The sequence below is a fragment of the Seriola aureovittata genome, chromosome 12, assembly GCF_021018895.1.
Source record: "Seriola aureovittata isolate HTS-2021-v1 ecotype China chromosome 12, ASM2101889v1, whole genome shotgun sequence".
Lineage (NCBI taxonomy): Eukaryota > Metazoa > Chordata > Actinopteri > Carangiformes > Carangidae > Seriola > Seriola aureovittata.
In genome coordinates this window covers 9,872,463-9,892,379 of record NC_079375.1, presented here as the reverse complement: position 1 = coordinate 9,892,379, position 19,917 = coordinate 9,872,463, and the positions used below count along the sequence as shown (strand labels likewise).

At 37.7% G+C, this 19,917-nt stretch overlaps 1 protein-coding gene across 4 annotated transcripts in view; it reads right to left on the bottom strand.

Moving 5' to 3' along the window:
* Positions 1 to 19,917, bottom strand: part of LOC130179382 (RNA-binding Raly-like protein) — a 38,598-nt gene that overhangs the window by 6,459 nt on the left and 12,222 nt on the right. For 2 of the 4 annotated variants that reach the window (XM_056392324.1, XM_056392323.1), the window contains one exon: positions 17,711 to 17,991. In XM_056392324.1, coding sequence (XP_056248299.1) covers positions 17,711 to 17,966 — 256 coding nt within the window. In that variant the 5' untranslated portion in view covers positions 17,967 to 17,991. The remainder of the gene's footprint in view (positions 1 to 17,710; positions 17,992 to 19,917) is intronic. The other 2 variants (XM_056392325.1, XM_056392322.1) reach the window with 1 other exon arrangement.

The following is a 19,917-nucleotide window of genomic DNA, read 5'->3' as shown; positions in this document are numbered from 1 at the left end:
TTGTGATAATGATGCATTTAGTTAGTTTGAACTAGCAAACATTTAATAAAAAAAAATTCATATTGAAATGATTAATTGATTAATGGTTCTGAGTAATAGTTTGAGAAAAAGCTTTTGAAGATACCAATTTGACTCTGCTAAAGCTTCATAATAGCTTTGGTTAAGCTTCAGAATGTATTTTTACACATGAAGAGGAGCAGGGATTTTGTGCCTCATGTCCTACATTGGAATAGCATCAAACAGGGATCTCTTTACAGTTAGTATGGACAGGGAAAATGATGTTATGTACTCGTGCATTTATGTATTGTTTCAGAGCAGACTTGAAAAATGTAAACCTAGTCTTTAAATCAATCATTTAAAAAAAATAAATAAAAAAATTGCAGCCTCGTTCCACACATTGGTCCAACACACATCTATTGTCAAAATCTCCAAATAGCTTATTTTAAGAAACTGAGAACATACTTCTTTATAGCTTGACCACCACCCATTTTTCAGACTAAACTGAAGAGCTGAAACACGTTACTCTCCATTTGAAGTGAAAAAAGTGACAAAGAAAACCACACCAAGCAGCTCTCAGTATCCCAACTGCTAATTAGAGAATTTTCTTTTGAGGGGGAAAAAAGATTAGAGGAAGGGCGTCACTGGCAAATGCTGGAGGGCTGATTCCCTTAAATCACTTCTCACTGTCTTCTAAATTTCATCTCTTGGCTGAAATGACAGATTTGTTTTTCCATCTTAGAGGAATGGATTTCATGTGGGAAACTTTCCCAGCATTCTTTTACACAGAGCTGAAATCTTTGCAGTTAAACCTGCAGATTCACAGTCACTGAAGAGGCAGAATTTCTTACTATACAATTATCAACCTTAAACTTTATAAAGAAAGTATATACAATGGCCATTCACTTTGATATCAAAGCCCTTAATATTGTTCAAAACATGAATACAGTGGTATTCATCATGATGCCCGAAGGACACCGTCAGTCTTTGAAGCACAAACTCATTTCACTGAATAGACAGTAGAGTCGGTACAGTCTGTTCTGTTTTGACAGTTGTGTTTTGTTGACGGAGATATAACCAAGTTCAATATAATCAACAATGCTGTGACATTTACTGAACAAAATGTACTCAAGATATACAATGGCAGATAAAATGTACAAATATTGGCCTGTTTGATATCAGCATCATTTTTTTTTTACATGCACATAACATAAAACATTTTGCAGAAAGACAATTAAGCTAAAACAAAAATGGTACAAGGAACTGAAAAACAATGCTGGTGTTTAGAAACAGCCATTCATTTATTGGCAAAACTTTATTTTGTGGGTCAGTGATTTCATTAACAATTTCCAGACAATATGAGATCATCATATAAATTTTGTATCTTGTATTGAATTTGTAAGCAGTTGTTGACCTGAGGAGTTTCCTTTGCTTCTATGTTTCGAATTCTCTATAGTCTATAGATAAATTTGACATTTGTACATATTCAGCAGACCTGCTGTGCACTGACTGAGGTTTCTGTAGAAAAAAAACTGGATAAGTTGTTTTATTTTTTTAGTAATAATTTGTACTAATACAAGGAAAAATAATAATTTTAAAACAGGTAAAAATCCATGTTAGCCATGCATTCATTAATGCACTGCGATTCTTGTTGCTTTAAGTAATAATATGCGATTAGAACTATGTGTTGAGTTGATTTAGTTGTTGGCCCGAAATAAACATTTCAAGATGTATATTGTACATTGGGCAGTGTATTTTGGTCAGGTATGTATGTACATGTATCATTAAGCACAAAGGTTTGGGGTTTTGTTCTAAGACTTTGAGTTCTGCAGGTTATTGGGTCAAAGTGATCATTAAGAAAAATAAAAAGGGTATTGCCTGTTTCTCTTGTCAATATGCAAAGTATATCTCAAACATTAGAATATTCTTATTCTAATATTAATATTCTTGTATGTATGTATGTATACATACATACATACATACATACATACATACATACATGAATATATTCTTCTATACATATGTGTATGTTCAAAATTAGTCAGGAAGTATAACTTAATGGTGGTGCATAAGGAGGAGTTTATATACATTTTTTTTTAACTGCTGTTTATAAATCTTTATTCTTATGTGAAGAAACTTTACAGTCTTGTCACAAAAGTGCTATAAAGTTTGATTTTGTTAGATTTATTAGCTGATGTTGCAAAATCATTTTGGACTAATTAAATTAATTAAGCACTTTTAAGACAAAATTGTATCTTCATCAATTGAAGATTTGGATGGAACAGAAAGTTGAAGAATTATTCACAGATGGCTATGACTGAAATTATAAAAAAATAAATAAAATGAACAGAAAATGAATGACATTATTACGCTGGAAAGTAAAAGTCTGAGTAGTTTCTTGTAACAACTTCTCAAATGTGAGGAGCTGCCTTGTTTAATATTGTTTATGACTGACTGAATATATGACTTTGAGGTCTGTTAACTAATTACGGGATTTCATTTAGCTATTAATCAACTAACCAAAAGTTAAATGAATAAACTTTAAATAAATGAACTTCTTATGGAAGTGTTTGTTAGCTGGGCCTATCTAAGCTCCTGCAGGGTTCTGTGTGATGAGACTAAGCAGGTGAATTGAGGTAGAAAGCATTGATTTATTTAGTGAGTTCATATCAGTCCATCGTGGTCCTCAAAGACTCAAACGGAGAGCGGAGAGGCTGAAAAGTTTTTAAAGATTTTAAGAGCCTTGAGACAAACGAGACATTGTGCAAAATAGAACTTTGAGTCAATGTTACGATAGTGTTTTTCACCCATGTAGAAAGACAAAAGTAAAAATGTCCTTCAAATGCATTAGCAGACTTCTGTAACTCATCTGTACACACCTCATGGCTCTTCTGATGACTGACAGCTCCTTCTACCTGCCAAGAGCCCCTCTGCGTTAAACCGAGTTGGTATCGCTGGGTTTAGTCTGTCGGCTTGTTGTCACTGCTGATGCTCAAACTCAGCTCAATCAGCCTTGAGTGCTGCTCAAGGTCATACACCAAAACACAAACAAATATCAAACACTGCCTTCGTCACACACACCCAGCCTCGCACTGACAAAAGCGGGAGAAATCCCTGAGTGGTGGATGAGTCACCTCTTCATAGCTTCAAAAAGTTGCACAGATAAAACATCAGCTTTGCATCAACTGCCCTGGGGATCACGCTGTGGCAAATGTCATGACAGGAGCTGAAGTTGAGTCAATTTGCTGAAGGCGTCGCACTGGTTGATAATGAAATCCTGAGCAGTGGTGTTAATGCACTGAGCTTGATTAATAAAATGCAAAATATTTCAGACTACAGTAAACAAGATCTCTCTTTTTCTTTGTTTCTGTTTTCACACCTCTGGCTCACATGCGCACACACACACACACACACACACACACACACACACACGCACACACACGCACGCACGCACGCACGCACAAGCAGCTGCACCTGTGTCTGGATCTTCCAACACATTGTCTGCAGATCACCCGTGGTGCTATGTTTGGAGCCCGCACCGTCTCTCCCTCTTTCTCTTTATTCCCTCTTTTCCCTCCTCACTCTCCCTAATGGACTAATGGATTGGGGATGTATCAGTAGGTCTCAGGTGCACGGAGACCGCTGTATCATTATCATTAGGCTCAAGGAAGATGTGAGGAATGGTTCACATTGTAAAGTCTGCTCCCCTCTGGTCCGCTGCTAGGGTCATTAAAGAGAGAGCCGAGCAGTAAAATGAAGACTGCCACCTCACAACACCCCCAACCCCCGACAGACACACACCGAGCATCTGATTAATTACAGTCATTATACTAATCATACACAAAAATGGCATGAATGTGTGTATGTGCGTGTGTATGTTTGTATGCTTCCAGACTGAGTTGTTTAAGTGTGTAACCATAAAGAAAGTTGAGGCTGGAGATAGGGGAGATAGAGATTGTGTTGCTAAGCAATAGCCACTTAGGACTTGATTGATACTGTAAACTGTATGCAGCATTGCACTGAGAGGGAATATAAAAAGCGACTTCATGTTGAAGCCATTATGAGCGAGATGGCCGCGGCAGAATAACATCAAGACAAATTGACAGACTACATAAAAAGTCAGGCACAGATAGTGTAAAACCACTGGCCTTCCTCTTGACTCCTGAGAGGCTGTTCTTGTTCAGCTCTGGTTAAAATGTTATAGCTGCTAATGAGACAATGTTGTCAAGCTGTATTTGCACAAGACTCTTAACACCGGACTGCAATGTGCCAATAAGAAGGTTAAAGTTTTTACTGGCACAGCTCCACAGACCGAGCTTATGTATGCGAATATGAAACAAGAAAGAAGTATTACTTTATATGCAGTTCAGTGGACACAATCATATTGACAAAAATAAAACACTTTATAATACAGCCAGCGGTTTATTTTATGAATATGGTACCAATAGAATATTTACTGGTACTTGAAAACAAGACTGTGGGTAAGGGAGTGACAAATGGGACTTTTAGAGGAAGGGAGAAACATACTCTACTATACTGGGTATCGTTGAGGTACAGTTCTGGACACAAACCTTTCCCTTAGGGAAAAACTGTTAAAAGGTTGGTTCTTACTGTGTAATTTAAGGGTAAAAAGGTAAAAAGAAAAAGAAAGACAGAAAAAGAAATAAAACAAACAAGATTGGTAATTTAAATTATATCCTTAATATTAATCCTAAATATAAATCCTGGTTGATTTCACAACATCTGTGGTCCATGTTGGTTACAGAAAATGCATCATAGTACTAAAGATTTTCAGAATGCAAACACCCCTCGAGTGGCTACTTGGTCACAAACACAACTGGTGATTCTGGTTACAGATTTACATGGGCTGAGAAGATCCATCATTTTGTCCAACACCAACTTTTTTTTCTTAGCATAAGAAAGGTGGGTTTCACCAGTAACATGAAAATTGGATTCTAATATTATACATTATTATACTAATATTAATAAGGTTGGGTTTAAGGTTTTCCATTTCGATCAATAATAAAAACGTTGTAGTTTTCTGTCTATTCAAAACCTGATTTACAAAGTGCTTCACAGATCAAAAAAAATATGATAAAAAGCATTTTAGTAAATATTCACATCAAAGTCAAGGAAAAAAAAGCTGAAAAATAACAAATTGGGGCAAAGAAGCATTAAAACCCTTTAAAAAAATAAAGATAAGTCTTGAAATGAGATTTACAGATAGTATTTGCTTCATACTGATACATATTATACCACAGAAATATCTTTTATTCATATAGTGGCATTAATTTCAGCCATTTCTTCCAGCATGAAGCAGGACTTCTCTGCAACAGAGCACTATAAAACCTTCTCTCAGGTTGTTTTTTTTGCTTATTCTTGCAGTCTAGTCTAGCAGCTTTAAAATCACAGTCTCGGAGGTCAAAGGAGGGTTTTTCCACTGTCTCCCCTCATCTATGTACAAGATGAAAGCATCAATTGCAGGCTTTGCGTGACCCCGTTTTTTATTTTAACTGATCATTTCTTACGGGAAGGATGTGGCTGAGTTCACTAACAGTTTTATCCATCTACACTGCAACAATACAATCATCACTACCTCAGGGCCCTCTCAGTTTGTCTTCATTCATATTAATGAAGCTACCAAATTACCTGTGAGTGTGTTGCTGTGTTAGTGCATGTGTGTGTCTATTTTAGTTAGATATAGACGCCTCAGCTCAGCCTGCCCTTCAGCTCTTCATCTCTGGTGGTGTGGAGCCATTTTAACTGGACTGGGAACAGACAATGACAGTCATGGCACACGCGAGCACACACACACACACGCATGCACACACACAAATTTGAATTACAGTCACTGTGATGGTCTTGATTTGAAAAGGAAAAAGCAGCTTAATGAGTGTATAGCCCTTGTGCTGCATCTATTTAGCCATGCACAAGCTGAATGATAGTGTATTAGCAAGTTTCCTCTTGACTGGGGTTACCATAGGTAACAATACATTGGAAAAGACTTTACAAAGCAACTGGGCCTTTTAACCCTGTCTTCCCTAATCTATGGCTCTTAGGAAACGTGTAATGGGAATAATTGGGAAGTAAGTGGCAGCACATTTCCTCCCTGAACTAATGCCTAAACATAATCTTTTGGCAGGCAAACCATCACTTCTGCCACATAACAAACTCCATCTCTGCTGCTGCACGCATCCCCTGAGCAGGTGAGCGGTATTTGATTAAGAGATCATCCAGGCACCTGTGTGAATACAAATGTGCGACTAAGAGACATCCTGCATGACAGCGGTCGCAGATTCAATCTACGCTGTGTTCTTTCACCCTGTAAATCTGACAGGGAAGACTTGAATAATCTCTGATCTTGGCTCAAGGGCACAGGCGGCTTCCTGTTTTTATTACACCTGAGAGCGTGTTTTCCTCAAGCAGAGCAGGGTGAGTGACAGGTCGAGAAAGCACACACCCTGCGACACCACTGTGTGTCTGGGTATATGCAAGTATGCACTAATGTGTGTACACTCATTATCTTGAGGTCATCATTATCTTGATGACTCACAATGCAATTATACCTAGTAACAATGCATTTACACATACAGAGACTACAGATATATGGTAATTATGGATAGTCTGACAATCAGGCGTTTTTATGTAAGGGCAAAACTATTGGATGTTTCAATAAAGAAATCTTCCTCTTACAAATGAAAAGTTCAACATATAAGCAGTAAAACCTGAAACCAGTCTCCAAAGGGAAACTGTAACTATGACGTAGACTTTTCCATTGATATCTAAATTCATCCTTTGCACAAAAGGTGTCTAGTGCTTCACTACCCTAAGTGGGACTAATTTGCCATGAATTCAAGGTAAATTAAGATTATATTCAAACTAAAAACTAACAACAACTAAATGAGAAACCACATCATAATGCTCAGCTCCGTTCACTCAACAGTTAACGGCATGAAATTCAACATTAGCATAAAATCTCTACGCAGTGCAGACCTGTTCTGCTGTGGCTTCTTAATGAGGCAGGGCTCGGTACTTGTGCTGACTCGTCAACAGTTTTCATGGACAAACAAAAAAAAACAAAAAACTGACAATGTCCTCATTGCTGTGCATTTTGTAACAGGTTACTGTGTTTTCTGAAAACCTCTTTTTGGTTGCTCCATAGCGTAGTGAAGCTTTTTTGTCATGTGGTGCCACTGCACAGCAGGTGTCACTGTTTGTTACCATGGAGACGCTGTTAGCCTAGTGGTAGGGCGGCTAAATTTGTAGGCTTACAAACAGTCAACCTAAAGACAGCCTGCGGCAAATGTCAGTCAACGTCACACATTCAGGATGAAGTTCTCACAGTGTGACTGCTGCTGTGACATCTGTCTACAAACCAACCAATCACAATTAGAATACAGTCGCCAGGGCAACATGTCTTAAATGCCATTTTGAATAAAGTTTAGGAAAAAAAAAAAAAAAAAAAAAAAAAAAAAAAAAAAACTCTTGCATGCATGCAAACCAAGCTGATGGAAGTGAAAACCTGCAAGGCTACATTTTGAAAACATGAGCAAAATTATGATGTGCATTTTTTTTTTTTTAACTACTATCTGATATTTTAGAGACCAAACAATTGAATAACATCAATAAAATAAATGGCAAAATCAATAATGAACATAATTGTTGAGATATCTAGAATTCACACTTCACACAAAACTGAATTGTAGACATGTTTAATTAAATTCTCTATGCAACACAATGGTTCAGTCTTACCAGTAAGAATGTAAATACTAGTCCAAAAATGAACTGTGTGAATAATGTAAATCTTATATACACTGTAGGTTGAAACCATTTACACAGGGAGCAAACTATCACCCTGCGAGCCTCCAGACCTCACTGACAGCGACTCAAATTACTGTGTCAACTCTCTCCGAGCTACATGGCCTGATCTAAAGTCTATCATGTCCCGACTGATTCCAATCAGGACGAGCACCTCGAGGCTGTAACAGTTTTTGTTATGGCTGGGACGTGGATTAATTACTTGACAGCCTGTCCTTCCTTAATGAATTCCTTGTACTTTGCTCTTTCGCCCTCTTGAGGAAAATAGTTAGTTGGCAGCACATACATTTTGGCAGCTCATCCCCAAGCTCCTGAGCATCTGATAAAACTATTTTCATTAGACCTGCTGAGCTATGGTTCATTAAGGAGAACGTGATGTGGAATTGCTAAATTTTCAGCTTGGCTGGAGTCAGCATAACGTACTGGGAATACAACTATTAGAAGGTGAACGTTCTTAAATCCAAAGACACAAACCAGCAGCACAGAAGCTAAAATTTTGATGCCGCATTTGTGGTTCATCCCAACATTGGTTCATGTTGATTTTTGCATTAAATAATAATGAGCATATTGCCATAGCCTGAGGGTAAAGATAATTTAGTCTTTCATCTCTCCTGAGTTGATAATGCACTTTTCCTCCTTTTCTGTTTTGGTATCTTTTCTTGTGATGTCAGTTTGTTGCTTTTAAGTGAAACGCTTTGAAGCATCTTAACCCCTGGAGCTGGTCCATCACTTCCACCTAACCACACGATCGCTAATCTGTGCAAGCAGCTGGAAAACAAACGGACAGCTGCCACCTGCCAGAAACTACTTGTACATCTGTCTACTCATTCATGGGCTGACTGTGGAAACACTGAGAATCATACATGGTGGGGAGTTACAACTGGAAAAAAAATAAATCACATTCCACCTCACACATCTGGCCTGTGTTACCCATCACTGGCCGCAGACTCTTTTGTGTTGGACCTGAAACAGTTGGCTGATTAGTCACTTAGTCAATTCACAGAAAATATTTTGATATTTGACAACACCTTTGGGTCATGACCCCAGAAAAAGGTCACAATGAAATCTAACGAGTCATGAGAAGATGAACACAATTGGAAATTCATTTACCCAGAGATGCTAACCATGCCAAAAAATCTTTCCACCAGCACTCTGCTTCACAGGTGCACACACACACCTGGAGCGGCCATGTGCAATCAACCACTGAGCAGCCCCACAAAAAGCAATCAGGAGAGACATACAGCACCTTGCTCACAGGCACCTCTGCGGTGTTTTCTGAACATGCAACTTTTCCACTCTCAAGACAGCCACTTTAGCTTTTAAATGAGTGTAGTGTCTAAATAGATTCAAATACATGTTTAGCCGTTTAGGCAGCACTCTCCTGCCTGTGATCAAGTCACAGTGAAAAGGAGTCTTTCACACACTTCCTGTAAAGAGGATGAAAAAGGATTTATATTGTCTGAAATCATAAACTATTACTATATTAGCATGGCATATTAATGAGTATCCTGCATGATTGGCTGCAACTACAATTTTCATTACTGATTAATCTACACTAAAATGTCACAAAAATGGTAAAATAAATAAATAAATAAATATTATAAATATAAAAAGCCTATTTCAATCCACCACAGCCCAGGGAGATGTATTCAAATGTCTAGTTTTTGTTCAGCCAAAATCATGTATGATGAAGAAAAGCATTAAGTCCTCACGTGAAAAACTGGAACCAGCACATATTGTGGCATTTTTGCTTGAAAAAAAATGACATAAATTACTGATTAATCCATTATCAAAAAAAGTTGATGATTCATTTTCTGATTAATTGTTGTAACTCCGTTGATTCGCCTTTTACGGTAGAATAATGATCACTTTTATTTCCTTGAAATTTCCAATTTACATGCAATTGCTGACACATACTGGGCAACGGGAAAAGAAGCACAATGAAGGGGACGAAGACTTCATTAAAATGACAGACATCAGAAAACCACCAGCTCTGCAAGTAGTATATGTAGCTAATTTAACAATTATCGGCCAGTGTCTCGGTAATTTGAGAGTCTCCGCTTGACGAAGACAAAAATGTGTTTAAGCCATATCATCTAAGTTAAAGGTGAAGTGAAGCAGACCTCAAGAAGCTCCCTAATTTACCAACTTTTAATCATTTACTAAACGTTAAAACACCGAAATGACTGACAGGGTTTCCCATCGTCCTATTTAACAGTATGAAGCCAAATGTGAGAACCGACGGGTTTAACTTCAGCGACATAAACTCCTCTGTCCTCAATGATTGACGCCTCTGATACTCACATCTCTGGTTGCGACGCCTGCCTTTGTACATGGTCATGACGAGACGGGAAAAGACGGGAGATGCTCTGCTGTGGCCGACACGACTTCGCTTTTCCTTTCCTCTGTCTCTGTTTTCTCCTTCCTAAAACTAGACAGACTGCCGGTGCACTTCCAGCTTCAGACTACCAGCCGTGCCGCCTCAGACCATACCATTTGTCAAACTATTCCAGGGGGAACTCTCGCCTCAAATACTCCACTCAGCTCCAGCTGCAGGAGCACAAATTAAACCAACAATCCCCCTTTTTCCGTTTGTGTCGCACAGATTAGTGGAAGATAAATGACAAGATTATGATTCTTTATGGATGACAGCAAAATACTGACATCCAAAAAGTCTCCCTGTCCCTTTACATGCAACATTAAGTGGCATTTAAGTGGCTATAAAATGTAGCACAAAAAGCAAAAAGTATGTTTACTGTTAAAGAAAATATGTTTGCTTTTACAATATTATTAATATATAGTGCAAGTTGTACACAGCGCCGTAGCCAGCATTTTAGTGTCCACCTCCCCTCATGTGGGGTGGGCGAGGTGAGGGGGACTCATAAATATTTTAATAGTTTCAATTTTTCCTGTTTAACTTGTTCAGTCACCTATTCATTTAGACAATCTTTTGCCTGTCTGGAGGCAAAACCCCTTGAGGAAATACATGCATTTTTAATTACTTAATTTACTGGCCTACAAGCTAGAGGAATCTGCCAGTGAAATACCATCATGTGTATGGCTACAACTAACCTTTTTTTTCCATTATCGATTAATCAAATTTGCTTAATCAAGATCCTGAAAACGAGTGTGAAATTAACAAGAAAAGTACAGAGGACATGACTACAGTGTCCTCAGTAATAATGTAGCTACAGTACCACCATTTTTATTTTCCTTTTCTTTAACTTTTAAAATTATCATTCCAGTACACTGAAAACAATTCATCTGGTGCTTCTGCATTAGGTGTGTTGCATGTCAAATAAACTAAACTAAACAGGAGTGGTTGTACTTTTTATATTGTATATGTAGTGTGTTTGAAAAAGCCTGAAAGCTGTACATTACCATACACAATAAATGTAAACTAATGTAAATGTCATGACTACATTTATGTTATATGTTCAAACATACTGTATACAAACTAATGTACAGTGGCACTGACTTAAAGTAGTATTCACTGATTTTTTTGCCACTTGGGGGCAGCACCACAAGCTGTAAACACAACATTAACATTAAACTTTCAGCGTCGATATTGTGAAAATGTTAGCAAACACTAACCCGTGTTTTTTTTTAGCTCTGTTTGACTCTCCCTCTTTAGCTGCTAAATGCTCCACCATATTCTGCAGCTAGTCTCTTACTTTGTTTGTGTACTGTTTGGGGAAAATTAACAAACAAACCTAATGAAGAGTGTCATAAGTCAATGGCTCTCATTTGATATTCAAGGTCCATCTTAGAAAATACATCCTGCTTTTTCTTCCATTTAAACCTGCAAAAAAATCCTGTTTTAACTCACCCATCAAACAACGTGCTTTCATCCATTGCTAGGGCCAATCAGCTTCTCATTGCCACTGTCTGCCACCATTCAGTTTTTTTTCTTTGTTTTTAATTTAATTTAAAGTGGATAGGCTGTGGACTTAAGAGACAGATTGAAAAAGCAGAGCGCCCAGGGGGGGAAACAGCCTAATGATTCCCCAGCTGTTGCAGCATTTGGGCTCTGTTATAGATGAAGTCTTGTAATTGTAACAGCTAATTACACTGACAAGGGGTTTGCAGCTGTCTCGCACACCGCATGACGTCTTAATCGTCCTCCAGCTTCTTGGAAAGAAAAGACAAGAAACTAAAATCTCATGAAAGATAGAGGCTGACTATTAAGGATTCATGGCTTCAAGGGCAGTCACTTGAAAATGCCTCACCTATTGTCTCATTTGTGACATCTTTGGACATTTAAACATCTCTTATTGTTTGACGTGAGTAGTGAAAAATGGTGCAACACAAAAACGATTCTCTATGTGCTTGTGCTTTTTGGTTTTGTTCAAGAAGGTTATTCCAGGTTAATTTGGAACAAATTTGATAGCTCATCTTAACCACCACCATGAGTGGCAGAAGAAGCATAGCCACTGTCATATCTTCAAACAAAGCAGACCATGTGTCCTCAGTTTGCAAGTTGCTGCAGAAAGAAAGACATTCACAGAAAATGTCACTATTCACGGCCTAAAGTGACTCATAAATGTAAAAAATGTGATTGCATATTCTGCAGAGGATCCCTGCATGAGCTTGACAACTGGGGATGCAAATGAATCATACATGCTGAGGGACAAATTTGATGTTGTCGCCCTCACTGCTATTCTCTCAGCACCATCTAGTGTTCATGCAGGTGGAAAATTCATGAATGTATAAGCAAAGAGGCAAAAAAAAAATGTCTGGCAGTCAAAGCTCCAGTTAATATTTCAGCTTTGATTTTAATACATTGTACAATAATTGAATTATCAAAATTTTATCAACCATATTCATTTCTGTATCGATTTCATGTCCAAATTGTAACTTTTCATTGTTACTTACTTACTCTCTTGTTTTAATGCTATGGAGCACTTTGTTAACTTCATGTTTTAAAGAGTGATGCACAAGTAAATTAAACTAAAACAGTCTCTGAGAAATGGTTTTCTGTGGTGATTTTCAGATCGGGGTTTTGACAAGTAGATCTGCAAACAGATGGTTACCTGTGACGTGAAATACAGACACTATTCCCAACAACAACTGTCTCAAACATAGAAACAAAGTGTCCAGACATTTTTCAAACCTCACCATCAAGGATTTATCAGAGAATCTAACAGCTTTATCATTATCTACCTAATACCACGAAGCAAAACCTTAAAACACCTTGGATTTATTATAGTGTTCTGCAGTAAGTATTTCAACCACAGAGAGGCACTCAAAGACCAAACCAGACAGCAGTCACACATGAAAGCTCTTACACATTATGAACTCAAGATAATGGCAGAGCAGATACGATCAAACCAAGCACCGATTTAAAAAATGAACCTTAAGATATCAATACATCTATGTCCAAATTTTATCCACAAAAGCAGAAAGTAGGCGGAGAAATGCTGAGCTGGTGAAACGGGGATGAAACTCACCCCTGCGCTCTTCATCACCAGCACACGTCCTCTTTAGGATCTAAGTAGCTGCTGTCTCAGGCCAACCACCAGTGTGATTGAATGTCACTTTTATTTGCATGAACTACTTAAAGTCATTGTGTCTGCAACTCAGTCATGTCCAAAGGAATTAAGTTGAGTAAAGTAATCGCTGGAGCTTCAGTATCGCACGGCTATTAAATCTACTCAAGCGTGCTCGCTGCATACGCAGGTCATTACAGGTTTGAATATGACCTCATGACCCTCCTGTCACATGTCGTACCTTTACACAATCGCCCTTCATGTCGCTCCTCACTGGGGATTTTAATAAAAGAGCAATGTGTATGAGAAGATATCAAGAATTCATATCTCGTGCAGACTGCTCCTACCTCTGGCAGAGAGAGTCTAATCAAATATAAAGTCCATGTTTAAAAGATTAGACATAAGGGTTAAATTTCACAGTGGCAGCAGAATAAAAGCAGAGAAGATCATTTCCAAAGCAGAGACGTTACTGTAGACACCCATGGTATACCTCTGACATTTACAGTGCATTGTTAATATACTGAATTTATTATGTGTCCACAGATGCTCAGTGTTTACAGGGACACTGAGCATCCTGTGGAGCTGCAATATGCCACGCTATGCAAAGGAATACCTCACTTTGCAAACCGTGTCCTATTTGATTTTAGCTTTGTCTTTGTTCAGGAGACACGTGTTTACCTGAGATCTTCTCAGCTACATGCCCTTAATACAACCTTCCTTTCTCTTTGGAAAAAAAAATACAACTGTGTAGCTGTTGTGTTTTTAGGATATGTAACTGTGTTCTGGTTTGTCAGTGTGCATAACAATGAGATGAGCTTCTTTAAGTGGATGCAATGATGCAGACAGGACAAAACAGATGGTACATGTGTTGACAACAGCGTGAATATCTGTGGTGTGTTTTATAAATGTGATTCGTTTGTCTTCTTAGCAATTAGGTCATATGAATGAGCAGCCTTAATGTCAAATGGCTGTTTTTTTTCAGCGGTCCAACTCTAATTCTCATTTCTGGCTGTCATTTATAACTAAGCACTTTGTTTACACCGGGGTAAAGACTTTTAATGCCTCTTTAAAAAGTGACAGTTAAAGGAGCAGGTCTAACATAGCGGGAAATATGATTTCTTTCTCCAGTATGAGATGAGACTCTCATCTCTGTAGGTTTATTATCAAACTAGAGCCAGCAGCCAGTTAGCTTAGCTTAGCACAAAGACAGGGGGAAACAGCTAGCCTGGCTTTCTCCAACATTTAAAATCTGCCTTTGAAGCTCACAAATTAACATGTTACATCTTGTTTTGTTAGGTTTATGGTTTATGGTACTGTTGTGGTTTTAAAGGGAGTTGTGTGCTGCAGCTATCCAAAACTTTCTGTCTGTATGCTAAACTAATCTAATCACATCCTGGATCAAATTTAGCGTACAGACATACGAGTGGTATCGATTGTCTCATCTAACTCCTTGCAAAAAAGCAACTGTTCCTTTAAAGAAGAGTTACAATTTATTACAATACGGGTCTTGCTTTAATAATCTCAGCCATTGTTACCATTTCTTATGATAACATCATACTTATCAAAGTAAATGCTGATATCTGGAAGCAAGGCAACAGTAAACAAAGTCTGACAGGTAAAAAAAAAAAAACAGGCAGTCAGAGGCTCCAGTAGGTTGTAAACAAAGATCATCTACTATTGTCTCACTTTGACATTTCTGGAGAAATATCAAAAAAGACATTTAGTTGCCAGAAGAAGTGAAAAATGTTACACCAGAGAAACTAAAAAAATCTTTACATGCTTGTGCTTTTGAGTTTTATTTAGGAAGGTTATTCCAGGTTCATCATCATCATCATCCTCCTCCTCCTCCTCCTCCTCCTCCTCCTCACAAAGTTTTAAAAAAGCCAACAGATCAGCTAGATTTTTTCAGACCACTTTATTCAGAAGAGAATTCCTAAAGTTAGCCCAACTGAAATGTGAGTAGTAATCCCTCATTGAACAGGAAAAGTATCTGAGAAAAACTACAGTAAAACTGTGGGTCAAAACTGAACCACAGAACCAGGAGGTCGGTCTGTAAAACGGCCAGATTGGGTAACAATTTAACTGTCAGCCTTAATTTTTCTTCAATATAAGTTTGGTTTATGTGGAGGTTTATTAAAAACCTGTATGATTGCTGATATATTTTGCCTATATTTTTTACTAATGTTGCCAGGTTTCCAGAAATTAACTCTGTGAGTACACAGTTATTATTACCAGTAGAAATCATTGCCAAAATAAAATTAAAAAAAACACCCGCTGGCTCAGGCCTGACTCATTTTCACTAGTGTCAGTCATAAATTTCTACACTAATACTATAATAGTTCTTGAGTCATGTAAGTATACAGCAAATCACTGTGAACACAACTCATCCCTGCAGTTTTAGCACTGCCATGTGTAATTTCACAGCCAAAAATGCATGAAACTGGGCAAACGCAGGGTGGAATTACAGATGTGACCCTGCAGCGCTCTTATTCATATTTAATGAGAAAGCAGGGCTTGGGGAGGACTTTTATTTTCTATGGAGGAGACGCTGAACTAATCAATAAGTAATATAAGGAAGATTTACAGGGATCCACTGAACGTCCATGAGGACTGAGCTCTGAATGTTTCCGCCTTGTTGCTGTCTGTCTGTCGTCGCACTTTCTCCTAGTCTTCTCGTTCTTATCTTTATGTTCAAGCTCTCCTCGCGTCCTCGCCGCAGCCTGGCTGTGTTTAACTACTAGAAATGAATTCTCTATCGGAGCATCTTCACACTGGCGACACCTCTCTATTTCAGAATTATTTTAAGGTTTTACTGATCAAACTTCCTTGCCAACAAGATATGTCACAGAAGTTTTGACAACAAACAATACAAGCCAGATGTTAACTTCAGGTCTCACAGGAAATTATGATTCAAAACAAGAGGTCGACTATTTGACAACAAGAGCTTGAAATAACATGCTTGAAGGTCTCAGGCTAACTAAATCTGTTTCAGATTTCCAATCTTAAACCTCATTTAATATTGGATTGCCTTCATAAAATGATCTTTTATTATTGGTATTGATCCTTGTTTTATGCCTCTTGCCTTATTTTTTATATTTATTTCTTGTTTTGTTTTATTGATTTTGCAGTAAATTGTATGTGTTTTATATGCAGTGCTTTGTTTTGTAATGAGGTTTAGAAAAATATCATAGATAAAGGTTTTTATTATTGCAATGATCATATTACACTTTCAATCTACCTGTGCAGATGTTACATGAAGGTGTCTCGATAACACTATAGCACTTAGTGCTGACGCTTACAGCATGTAAATGATAGTGTCAGCGTTATAGATAGATAAGAAATGTAAGGTATAGGTAGACCATAAAATGGAAAGGAATAAAGAGATAAAAACTTTTTTATAAGGGACAGTATTTTCTTAATTACTGGGTACTCATTCAATAATTACAGGGTACAGTGATGTACAGTGATGGTCTTTGTTGTTACTGGGTATTGGGTATTTCAATTAATTAGTTGTGGTATAATTTCTGTTGTTGTCAGGCTAAGCATGAGATAAAGAACATCACTTTATCTACAAAAATATTTTATGTGCATGTTTTAACAATGATAATAAAATGTAGTAATTATAATAGAGATAATGATAATATTTTTGTCAGGGTGGATGAAAGTAGTAATACGACACGTATTTATCTGTGTTAAAACTGAAAGCAATAATTCTCTATAATGTTTAATATATAATGTAGTGTTTTATTGTTTTAATACTGGTTTATTAATATTGATGCATTAATGTCAGCAGGCCTTAAATGTTGAGGTGGAGCTCATTTGAATATATCTCTAGGCAGCTAAATCTGTAATAATGATCATTTTTTACTCTTACCTAATCTTATCATGTTTTGAATGTAATGTGATTATAACAGTAACCACAGCTGAGAAATAAATGCAGGGGAGCTGAGCAGAAGTATAACATAGCATTAAATAGAAATACTCAAGTACCTTAGAACATGTACCTTAAGACTGTACAGTACAGTGCAGCGCTTGAGTAAATGTACTTTTAGGATTTAGCTTTAAACTAAGAATCAAACCCGATTCGGCCTTTATGTCCCATAATCATCATTATAAGAAAATTATATATATATATATATATATATATATATATATATAGTGACGGTTTTTTTTTAAGCGAAGACTGTGGAAATGTCACAGCAAGCTCCCTTATCAGAGTGTTGGTTTGGAATATGTGGGCTGTACAATAAACCAGCCCTTTGTTCAACCCTTTCAGCCTGACAGTACACTGTAGTTTCCAGTGTGGTGCCTCTTATGTTCTCATTATTTGAACTGTAATTTGTGGGCTGTAATGTCTTAACAATGCATGAATCAGAACATGATGCATAATATTTGATCAGCATTACCTAGTGATTGTCCGGCGATGACCCTAGCGTTCTCTCCGGCCACGGCTGCCCTGGCGTTCCTCTCACTGGCGTACTGAACAAAGGCGTAGCCCTTGTGCACCGAGCATCCCACAATCTTCCCATATTTGGCGAAGATGGCCTCGATGTCGGCCTTGGTCACCACAGCTGTGTTGAGGTTGCCGATAAATACGCGGGAGTTGAGGGAGCGCGGGTCATTCTTGTTGGTCACGTTGCTGGTCTGGGTCTTCCCAGTCATCCTAGTAGTCCTGCAGCACTGCCTGCTGGGAGACACAGTTGGACACTGCTCAGGAAGCCAGGAAGGTTAGAGGTTACTTTCAGAACACTTAACGGCGAGCACCAGTGGGATGTAAACATTTATCTGAGCTGAAACTTATGTTGTAGGCTTATGTTGTAGGTCAGGGGTCAGCAATTAGCTTCATCTGTGGGCCAGTTTTTTTCAGTATTGCTTTATGGGGGGGCAATTTTACAGACAACGTGGAGACGCAGCTGTGTATCTTGACATTTTTTTCTTAGAAGATTTTGTTTTTGAATATTTTATTTCTTTTAAAACTGGGTTGTTTTTAGAGCCCGACCGATATTGGATTTGTGGGGCCGATGCCGACCCCGATATTAGGGAGTAAAAAAATTCAGATATCGATATATTGCCGAAAATATATATATATGAACACGCAGGATATTTTACAGTTAACAATAAACTTTATTGTTCAAAATGACAAAAATACTGCAACGGTAAACTTCAGCGGGAATTAAATAAAATAAATTAAAATATATAAAAACAAATAACTATAAATAAAAAACATAAGAACAAGTATGTATGTATATATATATTTAACTTGAATGACAAATGCTGCCTATACAACTTGACTTGCATTTCCACTGCATTATTGCTTCTTAATAAAAGAATTCATATCAGCGCATATCGGAGAATATGTGCCGATACTGATGTGTCTGTGATCAAATCGGCTGACTCATACAGCCAAAAAATGACTCATGTAGGAAAATGTATGTTTTGTGATGCACCATGAGGCTTTTAATGAAATCCCTGTTGCCACCTATTTGTGTTTAAGATGCAAATCACTGATTACAATCAGATGTTACAAAGTCACGTTTATTGGGATTTACAGGAGCCTTGTATTTACATCATGTTACCTGCACCAACTATAAAATATTTCAGGTGGAGAGTTAGATTTTTTCCAGAGAATTAACAACTGAAAACAAAGCACCAAAGAGCTTCAAGTGAATCATTTAACATTTTTTTAATGACTGTTTATGATTATTATAATTATTTTCTTTACTGATTAATTTATTGATTGTTTTCTTTATTAATCAACAAATCATTCAGTCCTTTAAAACACTCGTTTTGTGCAACCAACAATCCAAAACCAAAAGGCCCAAACCCAATTTTAGTCTAACTGTCCTCGGCTGTATGTTTCCTCTCCATGTCTACCTTCACTGAGGTCCAGGGAACATGGAGGCTGAGACAGATTGTTATCTGCAGGAGGTGAGAGGAACTCTGACATGGCAGCTGTGATTCAGACGTGTGAATCTGACAAATCTCACTGGATGCATGAACTGTTTTCCCACGTTTGAAAATAGCTCATCACACTGAAGTGACAAACCACTTGTTGTTCCACTTTTCTTTTATTTTTTGAGTCTCCTCCGTGTGGAAAAACTTCACATGTTGGTCAAGCATCTTCCAGGTATTGCAAGCATATACCAAGTACATTTACTCAAGTAGCTACAAGTGAGGGGTTAGATCCTTCGGAGGGGCCAGAACCCTAGGTTGTAAACAAGTGGAATAAACTACCTACAACAGTAAAATACTGCTTCCACGTCAATGCATCAGCATCAATAATATAATAATGTCATGTGTAATAATATATCAGTCACAGGAAACATTTTACTACAGAATAAGTACTTTTACTGTTGATACTATTGCATGTCGTATTGTTACTTTTACTTAAGTACAGTACTTGTTCAACCACAGATTGTTCATGCACCAGTGACAGCTTCATTAGTTTCACACTGAAACCAGGTCAACAGAAAGAAGAAAGGATTTCACTGGACTCTTCAAATACTTTTGCCCGCAGGAGAAGTCGGACAAATGATCTCAAATGAGCCCCGAAGTAATCTCCCTCTAAACATCTCCAGTCCTTCGCGAGCGTTTTACATCCCCCCTGCAGCCG